Below are 19,715 nucleotides of genomic sequence, written 5' to 3' on the forward strand. Positions count from 1 at the left end.
ATTACAATCCACATGGACTAGTTATTTCCTGTATCCCTTGACAGTTTATGTTGCATGCCACACAACAGTTCTTTTCTGGGTTTATTCTTTGCATTTTGGTTCACTCTCATAAAGTGACACTAAACTCAGGAGTTAAATGTAAAAAATGCATTCAAGTACCTTAAAAGAGAACTATGGGGTAAGTGTTTTCCCCATAGTTCTCTTTAGGGTCACGGGAGGACATATACTAACCTCCTCCCGTGACCCAAAGCTCAGTATATAGCTGGCTATTGCCTGCTATTTACTGGACCAACTGGCACAGGAAGTACAAGTGACTTCAGCCTTCAGCCATCATCCTGTCACTATCTCTGAAGTCACTTGTACTTCCTGTGCCAGTTGGTCCACACTTTCAAACATTTATACTTTCAATGAGAAACATAAAAAATACGTTCACAATTGCCAAAAAAACAAATGATGTTTATATTGTTCAGTATGTGACAGGAAAAGAAACATATCTGTTCATTAGAAAGTAAATATGTGGCCACTTTAATACTCACTTCAATTCCAATTTCAAACCCCCCACCAAGTCCAGCAATGCCAATAGCAGAAGGAGCGGACCATCCTAGTGTAAACAAAGACGGAGTTAGTCAATAGTGAATGAAAACCAGCAAGGAAATTACATTCATTGTAAGAGGTGTAAGTTACATTCTAGAACGGAAGGAGCTCAGGAACTCTCACATAATGCAGTTTTAACATCTTTACCCAGAAACCTGACAGCAATTTACACTTTTAGCCATGTAACTCAATCTATTAACACCAGCTCCATATTTCAAGGCAACGAGGGGATTGGATTATAAAAAAATAAAATAGGGTTTTCACATTTCACACCTCCTTTCATGTTCTTTGACAATTAACATCTTCCTGATCGCATTTCAGGGCACCATTGGGATTTGATAAAGGTGACCGAGTCTCCCATGCAGCTATAAAAGTAGTGTATGTACACAACACTCATTTGAACTAAGGAAGGCACTTGGATGAGTACTCAACCATCTTCAAAAGTATAAACCATGTCCAGCTGAGTGACATATGAGAACCTTCACAGGCACTTCAAAAGTCTCTTTTGGATTGAATACTTTTTGTGACCCTGAGGGAACTAGCATTATTAGAAGAGGTCAACAGTGGACGCCTATGCTTCTTTCTTTCCTAGTTTCCTCTAAAAGAGAAGGCAAACCCTTTTTTTTTTGTTTGCTTTAGTTCTCTTTTGGGTCACAGGATCAAATTTTTTAGTCGAGACTGCCATCTGCTATATGTTGACAGTTCCGAGCCGCGCCACAGCTGGGAAGGACCCTGGCAATATTGTTGGAATCCACCCAGATGCCTGATTGAAAGCTGGCTCTGCCTCTCTAGAGCCAGAACCAGCTGTGCCCGCCCCCTCCGATTTCTGTCCCTGCAATGAGCGCTGGAGTAACAGAGAGGGCAGAAACTGTTGTATAACGCTCAGCTCTCAGATGTCAGGTATACAGAACATGTACCTGACAGCTGCAGTGTGACACACTAGCCCTAAGTATTGGGAAGAGTATGTTTAACTCTCCAAATACTTCTCTTTTAAACCAAAACTTCAACCCTTCATCAACCTGCATACAGCAAGTCAAGGCAGGGGATTCCTCTACCGCATTAACAGAACTTATCAAGAATCAAGTTTCCCCTAATAACCTGCACAAATTCTTGAAATATCCAAAACGCTGGGTGGAAAATGCTTCAGGTTTTTGCATTCTTGAAGTAAACTGTATAATATTTATCAAGTTTATTTTATTTTTAAATATACTCTATATATGAATATGGTCATATAAATTAGGGGTGCACCGATATATCGGCCGCCGAAACATATCGGCCAAAAATGGCACTTTTGGCTAGATGCCGAAAGTGCCATTTTCCTGCTGATGCATCGGCGCATCCCTGCATTCTTTCCTCCCGCTGGGCGCTGCTCTGTGTCCCAGCGGGGAGGAGAGAAACTGTGACAGCCGGCCAAGCGCTGTGTGAGAACAGCGCTGTGAACGGCCGGCGTCTCTCCTCCCACATTGCTCAGCCTCCTATCACAGCCTGGCAGAGCGGTGTGGGGGCGGAGAAAGCCAGCGCTGTCATAGGAGGCTGAGCTCTCCTCCCTGCACCGCTCGCTCAGCCTCCTGTGACAGCGAGTAAGAGAGGAGAGCCAATGCAAACACTCAGCGATCAGTGATCGCTGAGTGTTTGTACATAATTGAGGACATAGTATGGTTACTATAGCCTCAATTATGAATGAATGGGAAGTGATCTACATCCCCTCCTGTTCATTCATGATTGTGGTTATAGTAAACATACTCTGTTCTCATGTTATGAATAAACAGGAACACTCAATATGGAGGATTCCTGTTCATTGATAACAGGGGACACAGAAAAAGAGATTGAGGACTCTGTGTTCTCAATCTCTTTTTATATTTTAAAAGGGAAATATCAGGGGTCTGTCTAGACCCCCAATATTTCCCCGAAGCCCCTAAAGTAAAACATAAAAATATTTAATAAAAAAATAGATTAAAAAATTAAAAAGTTTATAAAAAATAAATAAAATATTTAAACAATTTGGAAAAATTTAAATAAAAAACATTTTCGGTCTAACAATTTTGTTTTTGAAATTTCCATTTCGGTGCGTGTGTGCGTCTAATCTCATCCATGTGAATGAATCGGAAAGGTTCACTGAAGATAAATCCAGCAATGATATCATGTTGCTGTATGACAAACTTGTTCTCCTTTCTCTGCAATTGCAAACAACAGTTTGATGTATATCCCATACCACAGAGGGGGAAGCAAATCAACACTGCTCTCTTATGCGTTTCTCCCCAAAGGGCTTCATCAGAGGGGCGTCACGTTTGTCATATAGCAACATTGCTGGATTTATCTTCAGTGAACCTTTCTGGTTCATTCACATGGATGAGATAAGTATCCATCAAATTTTCATCCAAAAAGTACGGCTGTACGTTTCTATTGTCCTTCCCTGTTTGAGGACCTGAACTCAGGCGGCATCGGTTGCATGTGCATCCTGACATTATCTATCCCTCCCGGGCTGATTAAAGGGGTTCTTAAGTCTCCCGTTTTTTTGCCTATATCTACTGCTGACAAGGCTCTTTTTAATTATTTTAGATGTTTGTGTATTGTGCAGTTTTTAGCAATTAATTACATTTTGGTACAATTATTTACTTAAAGTTTGATTTTTTTATTTTGCTCTTTTGCGAGATCTCCTTATGGAGAGCAGACATTTTTTTATTGAATAAACAAAACATGCCGACGTAAGAATAAGATTTATATATGATACATTTGATACAAGCAGTGTGCTATTTTTACTATTCTCCCTGGGTATTAGTAATGGTAAGTAAGGTAAGAGCTGAAGCCCATTTAGAAGGTAGGTGTGATCATGTCAGTGAAGTGAGTGGGAAATGACTTACGTCCATCCGGAAGGCGTGCTAAGACTACTCCACTTCCTCCTCGAGCCGTCACCAAAAAGCCGGCTTTTATGACAGACAGAATGGCAAGGCCTTGTGCTTTGGCAATGACATGAGCTGCACAGGAGAAAAAAAAAGAGAACACAGATATAATGTAGATACAGTGAATAAATTAAAACAATCGGGAAAACAGACTGAGCACAAATCCATGCCACATGTGTGCAATAAACCCTCCTGTTCATTTCATTGGGAGCGTCATTGATCAGATATTGATAGGCACACATGCGATTAGTTTACACCCGCAGGGTTCATAATGGTAAAATTAGCTCTGATGTATGATGGACATTAGTTTCCAGACTTGTATTATTCTTCATTTCAGCTCTGTACAGATGTCACACAATGGAAAACACCACTGCTCAAATACAATTTTAAAAAACGATCATCAATCCCCCAATCCCTGCTGAGCATTTAAAGTAACGCTTTCTTGATGGAAATATGGGGGCTGCCATTGCCAATCTAATTGCCCGGCTATTATGCCGGCCTTATGGCTTCAATACTTTCATAGTCATTAACTTAGGACAACTACGGGTATCAGAAAAAGGCAGAGTAATGCCAGAACTCCTTATTAACATCCTTGTTCTGTGGTAGTGACACAGCATGTTAGCCTGAGATCTGGGCTACCCGAGCAATCAGACAATACCTGACTTCTTTGCTTTCTGCCTATTTTAAGCCCACAGATACAAATATAGATCGCATATCAATATCTGTCATTCCACTCTCACAAAATAAAAGATCAGAACACAGAATATGAATAGCCAGGTGAGAGGAACTGCAGTACCGAGGGGGAGCAGATGTTCGAAACACCCAAAGTGTCAAAACGCCTGCAGTGGTGAGAAATCAGAAACACAGCATCTGCTTAACACATGGGCTACCGGAAAGTTAAGTACAGTAAACTCCCAGTTATCCGGCACCCAAAGGGATCGGTAGATGCCGGATAACTGTAGTTTCTGGTTGCTTGAGAGTTAATAGTAAGGAGAACATATACTAATCTATTCTTGTGACTTGAGGCCGCTATTTTATGACTGAACATAGCCGTACTGCAGCCTGGAAAGATCCAGACAATATTGTCAGGATCCACCTCACTACCTGATTGACAGCTGGCTCTGCCTCTCTAGAGCTAGAGCCAGCTGTGCCCGCCCCCTCCCGTGTCTGTCCCTCCAATGAGTGCTGAAAGAATGGAGAGGGGAGGGGGGAATCCCTGCGGGGAACAAGTGACTGACAAGTCACTACTCTCTGCAGGGAGAAGACCGTGATCAGCACTTTGTAATCATTCAGTTCTCGATCTATAGATTTGGCATGCGACAGCTGTAGCGTTATACACCGGCTCTAAGTATTGGGAACAGTACACGTTACTCTCCCAATACTTTGCCTTCCAATCATAGGATTGGCTGTAAAGCGTTACCAATCATTTGGCAAGAAAAACAGTCAACATCTATTTCAACTTTGTATGTAGCTGTATGCCTGGAATTCCATTCTAAAGGGAGACTCTACCTTTTAAAAAAACAACAACAATAATAAAATAAGTGCACACAAAATGTCCATTATTTTTGGCATTGGAGCCAGTAAAGCAACGCAATCATACATCAATAGATCACAGGTACAATGCTCTGGCCCCTGCAGATTCTTCCTACCGTCGATGTCCATACCTCGGTGCAGACATTCGGTAACATGCACGGGAGGAAGAATGAATGGACTACAAGTGCAGTGATGTCACACTTGTATTCCATTGAGAGCTGCAGTGGCTGATGGAACTTATGGCTTCTCTATTCACAGATTCAGTCAACGGATCTGTGAATGATGATGTGGCTGCGTGGGCGGAGCCACGCATAGCTGTGCTGAATTAAAAAAATATACACAAGCCTGTGGGGAGAAGAACTCCGCAATTCAGACCACTAATGTCACCTTTGCAGCCCATCGAAGCTAATGAAGCACAGATCATGCTTGATCAGCTTCTTCCCTGGCTTCTCTAGCTATTAAGTGATCCACTAAGCGTCACTACCAGCTTCACCAGGGAGGAGATCAGTGAATGGATGTTCGCTGGTCTTTTTCCCTGCTTACGACCAACACCCACGATGCCGATCCTGGGCCCACAGGTAGGGCAGTGGAGCCTGGGAAGCAAGGAGGTGATCTGGCGGCTTCCAATGTAAACCTGACAGTCGGCTTTACACAGGTAACCAGACCAGGAATCTGTTTAAAGGGGCCCGACACCAGTGCCGTATGCCTTACATCGCTGGCAGCAAAAGGGTTAAGGGGCCTTTTTATAAAGCAGTGAATGACTTTCACCGGTGATGAATGAATAATTATCCTTTAAAACACATGCAGCAGGAAGATTCATCTGCAGTAAAATGTTTGGTGAATGTCAGATTCACTGCTTTAGAAACAGAACATAAATGTAAGTCACATGGTTTTAGTAATGGAATCATCACCTGACTGTTGTGAATCCTCTACATATTGCTGTGAGTAATATATGGAGTACCCACCTTGGTGACCGGCACTGCCAGTGTTCTATCAAAGTTTGTGACTACGTTAGAATGTGTGACTGGTCACGTGGTCACACGTTTTACCGTAATCCCGCCCAGTTTCACAGCGGTGGAATGTGTGACCGCCCATTAGGTCAAGCTTTCCTATGCTTTCTCAGCTGTTCCAGGGCAGATCGGCATCGCAGATCGTATGTGCAGGAGAACCGATCTGTCCTGGAACAGTTGATCGGTCCTGAAATGTCACTTCTATCCGACTTTGTGAGTACGATCTGACATTCCACCGCATTCACAAAGTCCGATAGAAGTTCAATTTAGGACCGATCAGCTGTTCCAAGGCAGATCTGTTCTCCTGCGCATACGATTTGCGATGCCGATCTGCACTGGAACAGCTGAGAAAGCATTGGAATGCTTGACCTAAATGGGCGGTCACACATTCCACCGCCAAAAAACTGGGCGGGATTACGTTAAAATGTGTGACCATGTGACCGGTCACACATTCTAGCGTAGTCACAAACTTTGAATCTGGAAAGGACATGTAACTTTCCCACCAACAAACTCTATAGTAAACAACACTCGTACCTGGGATAATTTTATCTGGTCCAGATCTAGAACTGATTTCTGTGAATTCTCTTAAAATTTTTGCTGCTTTTTTCGCTTCAGACTTCAAGTTGGAAGGAATAGGATTATTCACTGCAAAGGAAATACAGATTCATTTATTGTTTCAGTACAGTAGATGAGGAAATGGCAGTTTATAGTTATAAATCTGGGGTCCTCATGGAATGGTTTCTAAAAATGAAATCTAGCTTTTATTTATTATTAGTATAAAAACTGAACATAAATCTGTATTTCTATATTGCATTTCCATAACTTCTATCCCACTCCTAATAACCAGATCCAGCTAGAAGTTTGTAAACTTACTTATTGAAGATGCCTAAAGTGCATCGAGGAAGACCACCCTGACACAATTTCACTCGGCCCTGTGATTATTCACTTCCTTGTGTCACAACTCTCACAGAGCCGGCCTTTTGAACTACAACTCAATGTCTGAACAATGTAGCCTTATCATTGCTTGCTGGAAGCAATGCATGATGGGATATCTAGTCTTGAGAAATGGAAATTGCATCACATCAAACAGCAGGAAAAGAGATGCAAAGCACACCGGCAATACAGAAAGTTGCTCACTACATAAAAGAGTAGTCAGGTTTGTATTGCTGTCTGTGTCCCCGTTAGGAAGATACACCCTCCCCATTTGTCCTGGTGACTTATCACTGAAAGTGAAAGAAAATCCCAAATGTTGGGTTGTCATCAGAACAGAAATAGTTGGGAAATCTCCCGATAAGGTCACTAGTTCTGGTGACCCTGCTAACCACCAGGGTTATGCCTCTCTTTGGAGGGATTTCCTCTCACTTCCTGGTGTGGCTTTTGGACAGGAAGTGAACAGACATGTCCCCAACGGGATACAGATAGGGGGGAAAAAAAAAAAAAAGATGACGGGTTATAACCCTCCTTTACTCTATGGAAAAGTCCACTTTAACAGCACATGATTACCAGTGACAAAAATGTTTTAAAAAGGTACAGTATATACAGAACATATTTTCTAGTTTTGGAGAGCGTAAAAAAAGGGTTACCACCACTATCGGGTTATCCTTTGCTGTCTGTGTCTCACTGGGGAGCTTTCCCTTCACTTCCTGTCCTACAGGCACATAAAAGGGAATTCCGCTCTTAGGCTGTTGTCAGGGAACATTTGTCCCCATTCCATGATTTATTCTCACCTTTTTTTCTCTAGTAAAAACCCAAAAAGTGTGGATTTCCCTTTACTTTTTGTCTTGGTGAAAATGGACTGCAGCACAAATAGAGGGCTCATTCTCCAAAGAAGGGGCACCGACAGCAACAAAAAGATCAAACAGTCCTAAACACTTAGCTACTCTATCTCAAACTTACAAAAAAAAAGTTGTGGCTTTACACACGTTAGCGAGAACTTCCAATAGGCCAATTGTTCATTTACTTTTAGGTTTGCGTGTTTTTAAACTGATTTTTATTCTATTTTTTTTTACAAATAAACTTATTGCACATGTACTAGAGCCAAGTAAACACACTGTATATGGCGCTCCATTCACAGACAAACATGTATAAAAAGAACATAATTAATTATCTGGAGCACCGTTTGTCAACCTTTTTTCAGTCATAGTGCCCTTTAAAATTAGGCAAAATATCAAGGCACCCCAGTTTAAAAATGTAAATGTAGAAAATGACATTTGGTCCCTCTGCAATCCATACCAGACCCTTATCCAAGACAGGAGTCTGGTATGGCTTTTAAGGGGGAAGCCCATGCGAGAACATAAAAAGAAGCAGGGTTCCCCGCTTCACATTAGAGCCCCCCCCCCCACCACCACCACTTTTCACATCGGAGCCCCCTTCTCACCCTAGCCCTAGGAGCCCCTCTTCACATCACAGTCACCTTTGCAACAGGAGCCCTCCTCACAACAGAGTCCCCCTCTCATACTACAAGCCCGTCTTTACATCAGAAGCACCCCTTCACAAGAGTTTCCTTTGCATCAGGAGCCCCCCCCCACACACACTAGAAGCCCCTCTTCACATCAGAGTAACCTTTGCAACCGGAGCCCCCTCACATCAGAGTCACCTTTGCATCAAAAGCCCCCCTTACATTAGAGTCTCCCCTCTCACAATACAAACCCCTCTTTACATCAGAAGCCCCCCTTCACACGAGTCCTCCTCTTTTACAGAGTCTCCTTTGCATCAGGAGCCCCCCTTGCATCAGAGCTCCCCTTTCATACTAGGAGCCCCTCTTTACATCATAAGGCCCCTTACGTTAGAGTCAACTTTGCATCAGGAGAACCCCTCACAGCAGAGTTTTCCCCTCTCACACTACAAGCCCATCTTTACATTAGAATCCCCCCTTAACAAGAGTCCCTCTTCACATCAGAGTGACCTTTGCAACAGGAGCCCCCCTCACAACAGAGGCCGCGGTGTGAAACATTTTGATGCACCCTAGGGTGCCACAGCACCCTGACTGAGAAAAGCTGATGTATAACTGGCCAGCATGTTTCCTCATATGAAGGAGGTCTGTCTGCTGTTGGCAAATTTTAATAAGCATACACAGTGTACATAATTGTGTATTAGGCATTCAGCGGACGTGCAGGAAATAGATAAAGTAGAAAGCAATACAGGAATCATTTCTATCCAGAGGATTTGCTGAATTGATAGCCTGCGAATACAGTGATTAGTGACTGCTCAGCTGGGAATAAGTCTGATTTCCAATGTCAGCTGCTGATGGAAAGAGAAAGTATTGAGCATGGGTGAGTCAGAGAAGGAAGTCTATGAGAGCGAGATTGACTAACTGCTTCATTTGAAGTTCATAAGACAAGTGCGTCAGCTCCACGCCATTTGCATAGGACTAAAAAAGAGAAATATGTTTTCTTGGCGGAAATTCAGGAAAACCACAATGAATATAAATATTTTATAATACGCATTTCCAAATGTACTCTCTGCACACCTACGTGTTGTATGAAGTGCTTATACTGATAATGATATTTCATTAAATAAGTGAATGTTTATTCCAGAAATAGCTGCAGGTGACATAAAAAAGTAAGTCATCATTAAAATATTATTTTATATGAGGTTATAGTAATTTGCCAAATAGAAGTCACATAAATTGGTCGCAACCAGAAATTTTGAAAACAATTAATGAACCTGCGATGTCTTCATTTTTTTTTTTTTGCTCTACAAAATATAATTCAACACAGCTATGTCCTCATGTATCACTTGCCCCTCCCTTTTAGATTGTAAGCCCTCAGGGGCAGGGCCCTCCTTACCATCTTGCCTTGAATTGTATTGGGATTGTAATGTCTTCCTTATATTGTAAAGCGCTGCGCAAACGGTTGGCGCTATATAAATCCTATGTAATAATAATAATAATAATAATTCTATGCTGTAAGAACAAATAAAAAGAATAAATAATTTAGAGAATGTCCTTATTACATAGATTTTATACAACAATGTTTATGTAATACGATGTAGGCTTCCAATTGCCCAAAAGATAAAATTCTAAATATTAACGACTTACAAAGCCATCCACAACTCTGCCCCCAGCTATATCTCCAACCGTGTCTCAAAGGATCACCCTAACAGTCCTAAGACCTCCTGCTTTCCAGCTCCTTCATCAACTCCTCCCATGCTCGCCTCCAGGACTTCACTAGAGTCTCTATCACTCACGCAGCTGGGTGGCTCTCGACAGTAATGTCGGGATCCGTCCCGGCTGCGGCGGTCTCAGTATACCACGAGCTGTAGCTCGCAATATACTGAGCTTTGGGTGACGGGAGGATGCTAGTTTATGTCTTCCCGTGACCCTTAAGAGAACTATGGGGAAAAACACTGACTCCATAGTTCTCCTTTAAAGGGGTAATTGTATAAACAATTTGCAGAGCCCTCCAACCTTAGAATATCTGTGAAAGTTTTGTTTTTTGCAAATAATGGCAAGAACAAACGTTCTTATTATATCGTCTTTTCAGGTCAAATGTATTGTGATGTAATAGCGCATTATAGATAGAGCTGAGGAGCATAGGAAATAAGTATTCAGTTCCTACAGTTATGAATGCCCAGCCGCCCCCTATAGAAATAGAGTCAAGTATAGGATTTGCCAGCAAATAAATAGGTCAGCAGCAACTGTTAAATATTATTTTAAAAAGTTATGCTATGTACAGGGGTGCAGAATTCCTATCGCCCGACGTCCGAGACATGCAGTTCCAGATGCCAGGTAAGTGTTTTTTTCCTACATTTAGCCCTTCTGTGGGCAAGCAGCAGGGCTAAATGTAGAGCAGGGGAGCCATTTTGTTCAAGTGATTTGAGAGCCTGCTTGTCCGTCCCCCTCCTACTCCTCCTTCTATGGTCCGTCCCCCCTGCCATAGTTTTCAGGGTCCGCCGATCTTCTGTAGAACAGAGGACCACGGCAAATTATGTTCCCCGTTCTGCTCCATGTGATCAGTGAGACAGGAACGCTGTACTCAAAGCGCTCCTCGACTCCGCTGCACAGGATATCGAGCACAGTGCTGTGCTCGATCTCCTGTATTGGAGGGCAGGCTCCATAAAGAGAACCCGTCACCTCCAAATGCTATCACACAGGTTTTGTTAGCCCCTGTGTGATAGCAAAAAAATTAAAAATAAAATTGATACCAAGTAAATAATAATAAAAAAGTGATAAAAAGAATACATACAAATGTTATAAAAAATAATACATTTTTTTTTTTTTTTTTTTAAATATAGTAAAAAAAGTTACAAAATAATAAAAAAAATTAAAACCAACCCCGTTGTAAAAAAGCCTCCATCATTTGGCCAACAAGATTGGACAGAGGCAGCAATACAAGTTTTCTCTGTTTTTCCACTTCTATAAATGTCCCTTCAGTAATGAGGACAACAAACCAGTTCAACAGCATGAACAGTTCTAGGTAAATGATTTAAACTAATTCATTCAACATAAGAATATAATAAACAAACATTATATACTATGTGCTGGTGCACATTCAACAAAAATGATTCTATAAACACAACCTACCACCATTCATGCCATATAAATGTATAAACTGTTAGTGGTTGGGTGCTCTGACCATGTTTGCTATCGAAACCTGGTAAAAGTGACTGAAATTGGCAGACAATTACCATTTTTGAGTCTAGCATTATGTCAGCTATACAATTTTAATTACTTTCCATCCTCTTTTAACCATAACAGTTTGCAGTCTGCTATCCCCAGCTGCATTACATTTCCAGTTTTGGATGACTACTTGATGAAAATTAGCATTGAAAATCGATTGAAAATGCCTTTCAACTGGCACTACAGTAGTTCATTTTAATTCTACTGCAATTGTAATTGTCTGGGAGCTTAAAAGAGAACTATGGGCCAACATTTTATGGAGGACATATACTATATCCTCCTGTGACCCAAAACTCAGCATATAGCAGGCTATTGCCCGCTATATGCTGACAGCGCAGAGCCATGCTGCACCTGGGAAAGACCCTGACAATATTGTCAGGATACACCCCACCACCTGTCAGGACCCACCCCAGTCACCACTCAGGGAGATGATCAGGAACTGAGCGATCGGTGATATGTGATCACTCAGTTCTCGACAACTTCAGTAGCACACGTCAGATCTAATTATGGAGAAGAGTGGATTTCACCCTCCCCATAATCTAGTTAAATTATTGGTGCAGATTGCTGTAGTTGGAAGATAAAATAATAATGAAGAGTGTATACACACACACTGCAATTTTTAGAGTTCGATTAGAAAACTATGGGGATTAAAGATGAACTCCGGGCACAGATTTCCCTAACCTTTGCAATGGGGCTACCCCCACACTGCAAGAGTTAAGTGCTCGTTTCTGTCTAGGGATGAAAATAAAGAAATACTCATCCCAACCTCGCAGCCGTCTGGCTGTTAGACCGTTCCCTGCTGCCTTGCTCCCCCTCTGCTATACAGTGTATAGGACATGAGGAAGTCGATGGACATTCCATTGCTGAAGCAGTGAAGCAGCCAGCTGGCTGCGAGGTTCAGGTGAGTATTCTTTGTCATCTTCCTCCCTAGATGAAAACGAGCACTTAACCCTTTCAGTGCGGGGGTAACCCCATTGCAAGGGTTAAGAATATTTGTGTCTGGAGTTCGTCTTTAATCCCCATAGTTTCCTGATCAAATTCTAAAAATTGGTGTGTGTGTATACACTCTTCCGTATTAATTTATCTTTCAACTACAGCAATCTGAACCACCAATTTAATTTGTAACCTAAACAAAGTTTCACTTGTTTCCCAGTTGGAAATTGTTGGTGGTAGGATACATTGAATTGTTGATTTGATTTTTCAAATAAAAGCAGGGTAAGGTGGCAAGAAAACTGCAGGTTATAATATATTGCCAGTATTAAGGAGCAGGTAGGGAGAATGATGTGCAGCCACTGTACATAGCAATTTTCTAGCAATTTTAACAAATTTCAACCCTTAAAACTCACCTACATAAAAAAAAAACTGCTACAAACAATTCATGTTTTTACAGACACATTTGTTGGTCCCCTTCCATGAAAAAAATTAGAACCCACAATATTCACTGAAATAACTAGGGAAGGTGTTAATAGCAATGTATCCGTGTTTGCAGATGACACTAAAATTGGGAGGGTCATAGACTCGGGCTTAGACATTATAACATTACAGGAGAACCTGGATAAAATAGGGGAGTGGGCGACTATGTGGCAGATGAAGTTTAAAGTTGAAAAATGTAAAGTAATGCATTTTGGGGTGAAAAACAGGCAAGCGGATTACACATTAATGGATGTTCGTCTAGGGAAGGTAGAAATGGAAAAAGATTTGAGGATCATAGTAGACCACGGATTGAATAATAGGTTGCAATGCCAGACTGCGGCAAAAAAAGCGAGCAGAGTACTGTCTTGTATTAAAAAGGGAATGTATTGTAGAGACAAGGCAATCATTTTGCCACTTTATAGATTACTGGTTGGGTCTCATATTGAACATGCGGTTCAGTTTTGGTCACCAATCCACAGAAAGGATGTCCTTGCGCTGGAGAGAGTCCAGAGAAGGGCAACTAAACTGATTAAGGGGTATGAGACAAGGTTCCTAAATTTAGACTTGTTCACGCTGGAAATGAGGCGATTAAGAAAGGATGTGATTTTAATGTACAAAATGTTTGGCGGCGATAGCAACATCAGCAATAAAGTTTTTACTCTAAACTCCCTAACAAGGACTAGAGGTCACCACCTAAAATTGGTAGAGAAAAGATTTAACCACAAGGGGCACAGGGGCTTCTCAGTCAGAGTGGTTACATTTTTAACTGTCTGCCACAAGCAGTGATACTGCAGAGAGTACTGAATCATTCCAGAATCAATTAGATACCTTCCTAAGAGACTGTAACATACAGTGGTACAGGTACTCTTAAAACCTAAGACCCCAAGGGACTCGTATACACACACATGTACACATTACACACAGACACACAGGTTGAATTTGATGGACCTGTGTCTTTATTCAACCTCAAATACTATGTAACTTGAAGCTGACCAAAGTAATTGGCATCCACCACTTTTTATTTAAGATTTAATAAAAATCAGACTTTGCTTTTGATGTTTGATTGAACAGAATATTTTAAAAATTAAAACAAATGAACATGGCATGGACCCTTATCCTAATATTTTGTTGCACAATCTTTACATGCAATCACTGCACACAAGCAAATTCTGTAGATCTGAATGAGACATCTGCAGCTGACAACAACAGGTAGTTTGGCCCACTGTTGAGCAAACTCCCATAGGAGTCTCAGATTTGAAAGGTACCTTCTCCAAACTGTTACAGCCCTTTACATAGATGTTTAATAGGACTCAGGGCTCAAAGAAGGCCACTTCAGAATAGTCCAAGGTTTTGGTCTTAGCCATTCTCTTGTGCTTTTCGCTGTGGACCCATTATCTGTGAGATTTCATTGTGACCTGCACAGTTTGTAGGTGTCTCTATGTTTTCGGGCAGCAAAACAACCCCAAAACATAACTGTACCTACTGTGGAAAATCAAGTAGGCTCAATGTTCATTGAATGCTTCATTTTGTCTCATGTGTGAACACAGAACTTATGTGACTTGCCAAAAAGCTCCAGTTTTGTCTCAACTGTCCAAATGGCATTCCCCCAGGAGTACTTTGTCAATGTGCATTTTAGCAAAATCCAGTCAGGCTTTTTCATTTTTCTTTAAACAGTGGAGTCCTGCTGGGTCTTCGAACTTTGAGTCAACTGTTCCTCAAAAAGCCATAGATGGTGCGATCAGACTGATGTACCCTAACCTTGGAGTTCAGCTTTTAACTTTTTGCAAATGTTCCTTGGCTCTTAGTCTACCATTTGCACCAAACGTCTGTACAATCTTAGATTGGTTTTCTGTTTGTGGCCATGCCCAAGGAGGTGAGCTACACTACCATGGATCTTAAACATCTAAATATCTGCAATTGTAGTCACATGAACATAAAAAGCTGCTTGCAGCTGGTCCTATAGCCTATACAAGCCTTTCACAACCAGGGTGCCTTCTGGCTTCCTTAGGGGTGCCTTAACATTTTCTGATGGTAGGACTCTGATGTGAAGGGGGAACTCTGATGTAAAAGGTGGAATTCCAATATGAATGGGGGACTCTGATCTGAAGAGGGCTCCTTATGTAAAGGGGGACTTTGATGTGAAAGGGAGATTTCTGATGTGAAATGGGGGCTCCAGATTTGAGGACTTTGATGCAAAGGGAAGAACCTCACTTTTGTGTGTGTTTTTGTGTGGCGTCCCCACTTACATTTTAAACTAGGGTGGCTGGAGATTTTGCATACTTTTTGAAGGGTGCTGCGAGTGAAAAAAGCTTGTAGAAACTTTGGCCTATACCTTTGACATGCTGGTCTAGAATTTTCTTTTTGATCTCCTCAGACAGCTATCTCCTTTGCTTTTTCTGGTCCGTGTCCAGTGTGGTAAACACGATGATACCAAACAACAGAGTGACTAGTTTTCTCTATTTATATAGGCTGACTGACTGGTTATAAGATCGAAGACACGTGTGATGGGGATTAAAGAAAACAGCGGTTTCTGAAAGTTGGTAGTTTAGTCAGAAATTGTAGCCATTAACCTCTCCGCAAAGACTAGCAGACCTTCGAGTGCTCTGGCTCAACCCCCTTCTGTGGGAGCTATTACTATTGTTACAGACAGGGGAAAGGTTCCCCACTTTAATTTATAATCTTTTCTTGAGGTGACAATGAATCTGTCCAGGCCATTTCAGACATCTTTGTGGACTAAGCAATAATTTATCTCTTTTCACGCATTCTTTGCTTTACTCTATGACAGTGGTGGCGAACCTTGGCACTCCAGCTGTTCCAAAACTACAAATCCCAACATGCATCTGCCTCTGGGAGTTCTGTCTGTGGCTGTCAGAGCCTTGCAATGCCTCATGGGACTTGTAGCTCCAAAACAGCTGGAGTGCCAAGGTTTGCCACCACTGCTCTATGACATAGCAAAGCCATGCAGGAATACATGAGACAATTGCTTTGATTACATCACTTTTCAGGTGGAAGGAAGCATTGTTTCAATGAGCTGTAAGTGTAACAACAAACTTGTATACAGCTGTATATAGCAGGGATGTTGGTGGGTTTCCTAAAACCTGTTTGCTTGTTTTTGTAGTCAAAAGCAGGTTAAATGTAGTTAAGATTGCTTAAAATTTGTGGTTTACATGGCTAGCATTATGCAAGCTGTTATCATGGCAATCTCAAGCACTTTTGGGAAACTATTCATCCCTCCGATACCAAAGTGGGGTATTAATCCTCCCACTTATTCCAACGATGGGGCACTATTCCTCCCACTAACTGCAACAATGGGGCACTATTCCTCTCACTGACTCCAACAATGGGGCACTAATTCTCCCACTGACACCAACGATGGGGCACTATTCCTCCCACTGACACCAACCATGGGGCACTATTCCTCCCACTGTCACCAACCATGGGGCACTATTGCTCCCACTGACACCAACCATGGGGCACTATTCCTCCCACTTACTCCAACAATTAGGTATTTTTTCTCCCACTGAAAGGGCACTATTCCTCCCACTGGCACCAACAATGGGACATTATTACTCTCACTGACTCTAATGATAGGGTATTATTCCTCCCACTGACACCAATGATAGCACACTATTCCTCCCACTAGCACCAACAATGGGGTACTAGACCTCCCAATGACAAGGATGGGGCACTATTTCTCAACCGATGGATTACTATTTCTCCCACTGACACCAACAATGGGGCACTGTTCCAACTTCTGACACCAACAATGGTGCGCTATTCCTCCCAGACACAACTATTTACAAGACAGGGACATCGGAGTAAGGATGGACTTGGGGAGGTCCATAGAAAGGAGTACACACAGAGATAAAAAAGAAAAAAAAGGGGGTAGGGAGATCAAGCCAACTAAGGCCCAAAACTGGTTAACACTGGCTCAAGCAAGAAAAAGGGGGTGGCCAGTTAGATCATTATTATTATAAAGGATTTAAGATTTATAGAACGCCAACAGTTTGCGCAGCACTTTACAAAATAGGGGAGACAGTGCAGTTACAATAAAATTTCAGTACAATAGGGTTAGGAGGGCCCTGCTCGTGAGAGCTTACAATCTAGTAGAAGAGGCAAGTGATATAAAAGGTAAAAGGTAATAATTGTTTAGATTGAGTTAGTGGAAGTAAAAGGACAATTATTATGTTGAGGTGGGATGGGCTTCCCTGAAGAGATGAGGTTTTTAAGGATCGCCTAAAGGTGGACAGAGTAGGAGATAAGTGGACAGATTGGCATAAGGATTTCCAGGGGATGGGAGACACTCTGGAGAAGTCATGGAGGCTAGCATGAGAGGAGGTTATGAGAGAGCTGGAAAGCAGGAGGTCTTGAGATAAAGGGAGAGGATGGTTTGGGTGATATTTTGAGATGAGGTGGGTGATGAAGGTTAGGGCGGAGTTGTGGATGGCTTTGTAGGTTGTTAGCATTTTGAATTTTATTCATTGGGCAATTGTGAGCCAGTGGAGGGATTGGCAGAGAGGGGCGGTGGACACTGATCGGTTCAGGTGGATGAGTCTAGTAGCAGCATTCATGATAGACTGAAGGAGGGATAGCCTGTGTAGTGGTAGGCCAACAAAGAAGACCAAGGACACTTCAAAATGGACCAGCATAAGCAATCCGCGGCCCCCAGATTTTCACAAATGTATTGTGAGAGTCAGTAAGTATTGTGGACAGTTTTTGTTCAGTCATGCTACCAGTAATTCTATCCCTCACTGCCTGAGACCAGGTCATTGTGAACTCCCTCTCACCAACAGTTCTGGAGGACATTTTTCTCTCGCTGACCGTGGACCCTTTGGCATTTTCTAATCCTACGGACCAGAGTCTGGTCCCCCGAAACTATTGAGGACCAAAACCTGCCTTCTGTTCAGAAAGTAATATCATGGAGCCGCTCTCATTCAGGATCAGCTGATTGGCTGCAGTCACTGATCGGCCGACAATTTTCCACCCGGGTCCCCCCATAAAAGCCAATTGAAAGATCCACTTTGTGGAGCCGGGGGTGGCCAAGGCTCAGTGCCGAAGGGTCGCCCACAGATCCAATTTTCAGCAGGAAATGTCTATGATGACCGTCTGAACGGGGACCAAGACAGCAATAATAACATGATGGGGTGTCACCCCTCAGCAGTCTAATCCAATCTAGAAATAGACATTATGCCTTCAGTTACTCTTTAACCACCTACCATCCGCCAAACGTTGAAAGACGGCCGGACGGGAGTCTCCTGGATGCGGGTGGGCGTCTTTAGACGTTCTTCGTGCCCGCTCTCACGAGCGGGAAACCGCCTGGATTTTAAGCGGCTAGCGATGGCCGACCCCCCCTTACCTCTCGTCACCGTCCCCATAATCCCGGGCGTCCATCCATCCCGGGCGATGTGGCTCTGTGCACTGAGAACAGAGGGAGAACAGTATGCGATCTCCCTCCGCTATCCTCTCGGTCTCCGAATGCAGGAATGTATATTACATCACTTCCGCATTCCTCTCTCCCTCTCCGGTACAGAAACCGGAGAGAAGCTGATGAAGCAGATCTGTGCTTCATCAGCTTCTCTGGGGGTCCCTAGGTGACATTAGGGGTTTTAGAGACCCCTGATGTCTCCATAAAGGGGACCTGTCACTGTAATTGGTTATTACATATGGGATTTCTTAGCACCCTTTGTGATAACAATAAAGTTAAGTGTAAAAAAAAAAAAAATTCCACACGTTACATATAGCCGCGAACGTCGCAATGAGAGCAATAATTATCGGGCCATTAATCACTGATCACACTAAACTGATGAGCGGTAAAATCTTTTAAAGCGTCGCCTATGGCCAATTTTGGCTATGGTGTTTTTTTGCGATTTCGCGGGCGCACGCTATTTTAAGGCTTGACATGTTTGGTGTCCATTTACCCAACGTGACCCCGCCTTTTATATTTTACCAAAAAATTGGGTAAAAATTACATTTTTCCTAAAATAATAAAGGGAAAACCATTTTTCTTTTAAATATTCGGTACTTTTTTTGTTATATAGTAAAAAATAAAATTTAAATTAAATAATTAAATATCACCAAAAGAAAGCTCTATCTGTCCCCCACAAATTGTATAAAATGTATTTCAGTACAGAGTTGCATGAGGGAATAAATGTTAGTCAAAGTACCGCAGCGCTAAATACTGAAAAATGGCCTGACCAGGAAGGGGGTGTAAACACCTGGTCAGCAAGTGGTTAACATTGCAGGAATGTATTAAAATGCTTCTTTCCAAAATTGGCCCTAAACAGGTTTGTTTATGTATGGCAGTGTGCTAGACACATCAGACTGTATCACCCACTGAAGCAGTGACTGATGGGAAATGACAGGTACACTTGTACAGCCCTATCCAATCTATCAGTGACACAATAATAATAATAATGACATCACCATGTAGACTGGCGAGACTTCTGTTTACACTCAGGCCCATGCTGTGACCACCCTCCACCCCCTGGGCACTGTACCCCCTGTGGTGCCTCATGCAGTCCCAGCCCTCCCTGGCAGGGCAGACCGCCGGTACTCACTCGTAGAGCCGCACTCCCCTCCTGGCAGAACACACAGTCAGTGCTGCTTCCTCATACACCGCAACCTGCAGCCAGGTGAGGTGGAGGG

At 42.5% G+C, this 19,715-nt stretch overlaps 1 protein-coding gene across 1 annotated transcript in view; it reads right to left on the reverse strand.

The window, feature by feature from the left end:
• SH3YL1 (SH3 and SYLF domain containing 1) overlaps positions 1 to 19,711 on the reverse strand; it is an 80,708-nt gene extending 60,997 nt beyond the window's left edge. Inside the window, exons 1-4 of the mRNA XM_018563121.1 lie at positions 19,628 to 19,711; positions 6,572 to 6,682; positions 3,456 to 3,569; positions 537 to 601 (exon numbers count right to left, since the gene is read on the reverse strand). Coding sequence (XP_018418623.1) covers positions 537 to 601; positions 3,456 to 3,569; positions 6,572 to 6,682; position 19,628 — 291 coding nt within the window. The 5' untranslated portion in view covers positions 19,629 to 19,711. The remainder of the gene's footprint in view (positions 1 to 536; positions 602 to 3,455; positions 3,570 to 6,571; positions 6,683 to 19,627) is intronic.
• Between the last annotated feature and the right edge of the window lie 4 nt (positions 19,712 to 19,715).

The sequence above is a fragment of the Nanorana parkeri genome, unplaced genomic scaffold (genome assembly GCF_000935625.1).
Source record: "Nanorana parkeri isolate BGI_ZX_2015 unplaced genomic scaffold, ASM93562v1 scaffold634, whole genome shotgun sequence".
NCBI classification, from domain to species: domain Eukaryota; kingdom Metazoa; phylum Chordata; class Amphibia; order Anura; family Dicroglossidae; genus Nanorana; species Nanorana parkeri.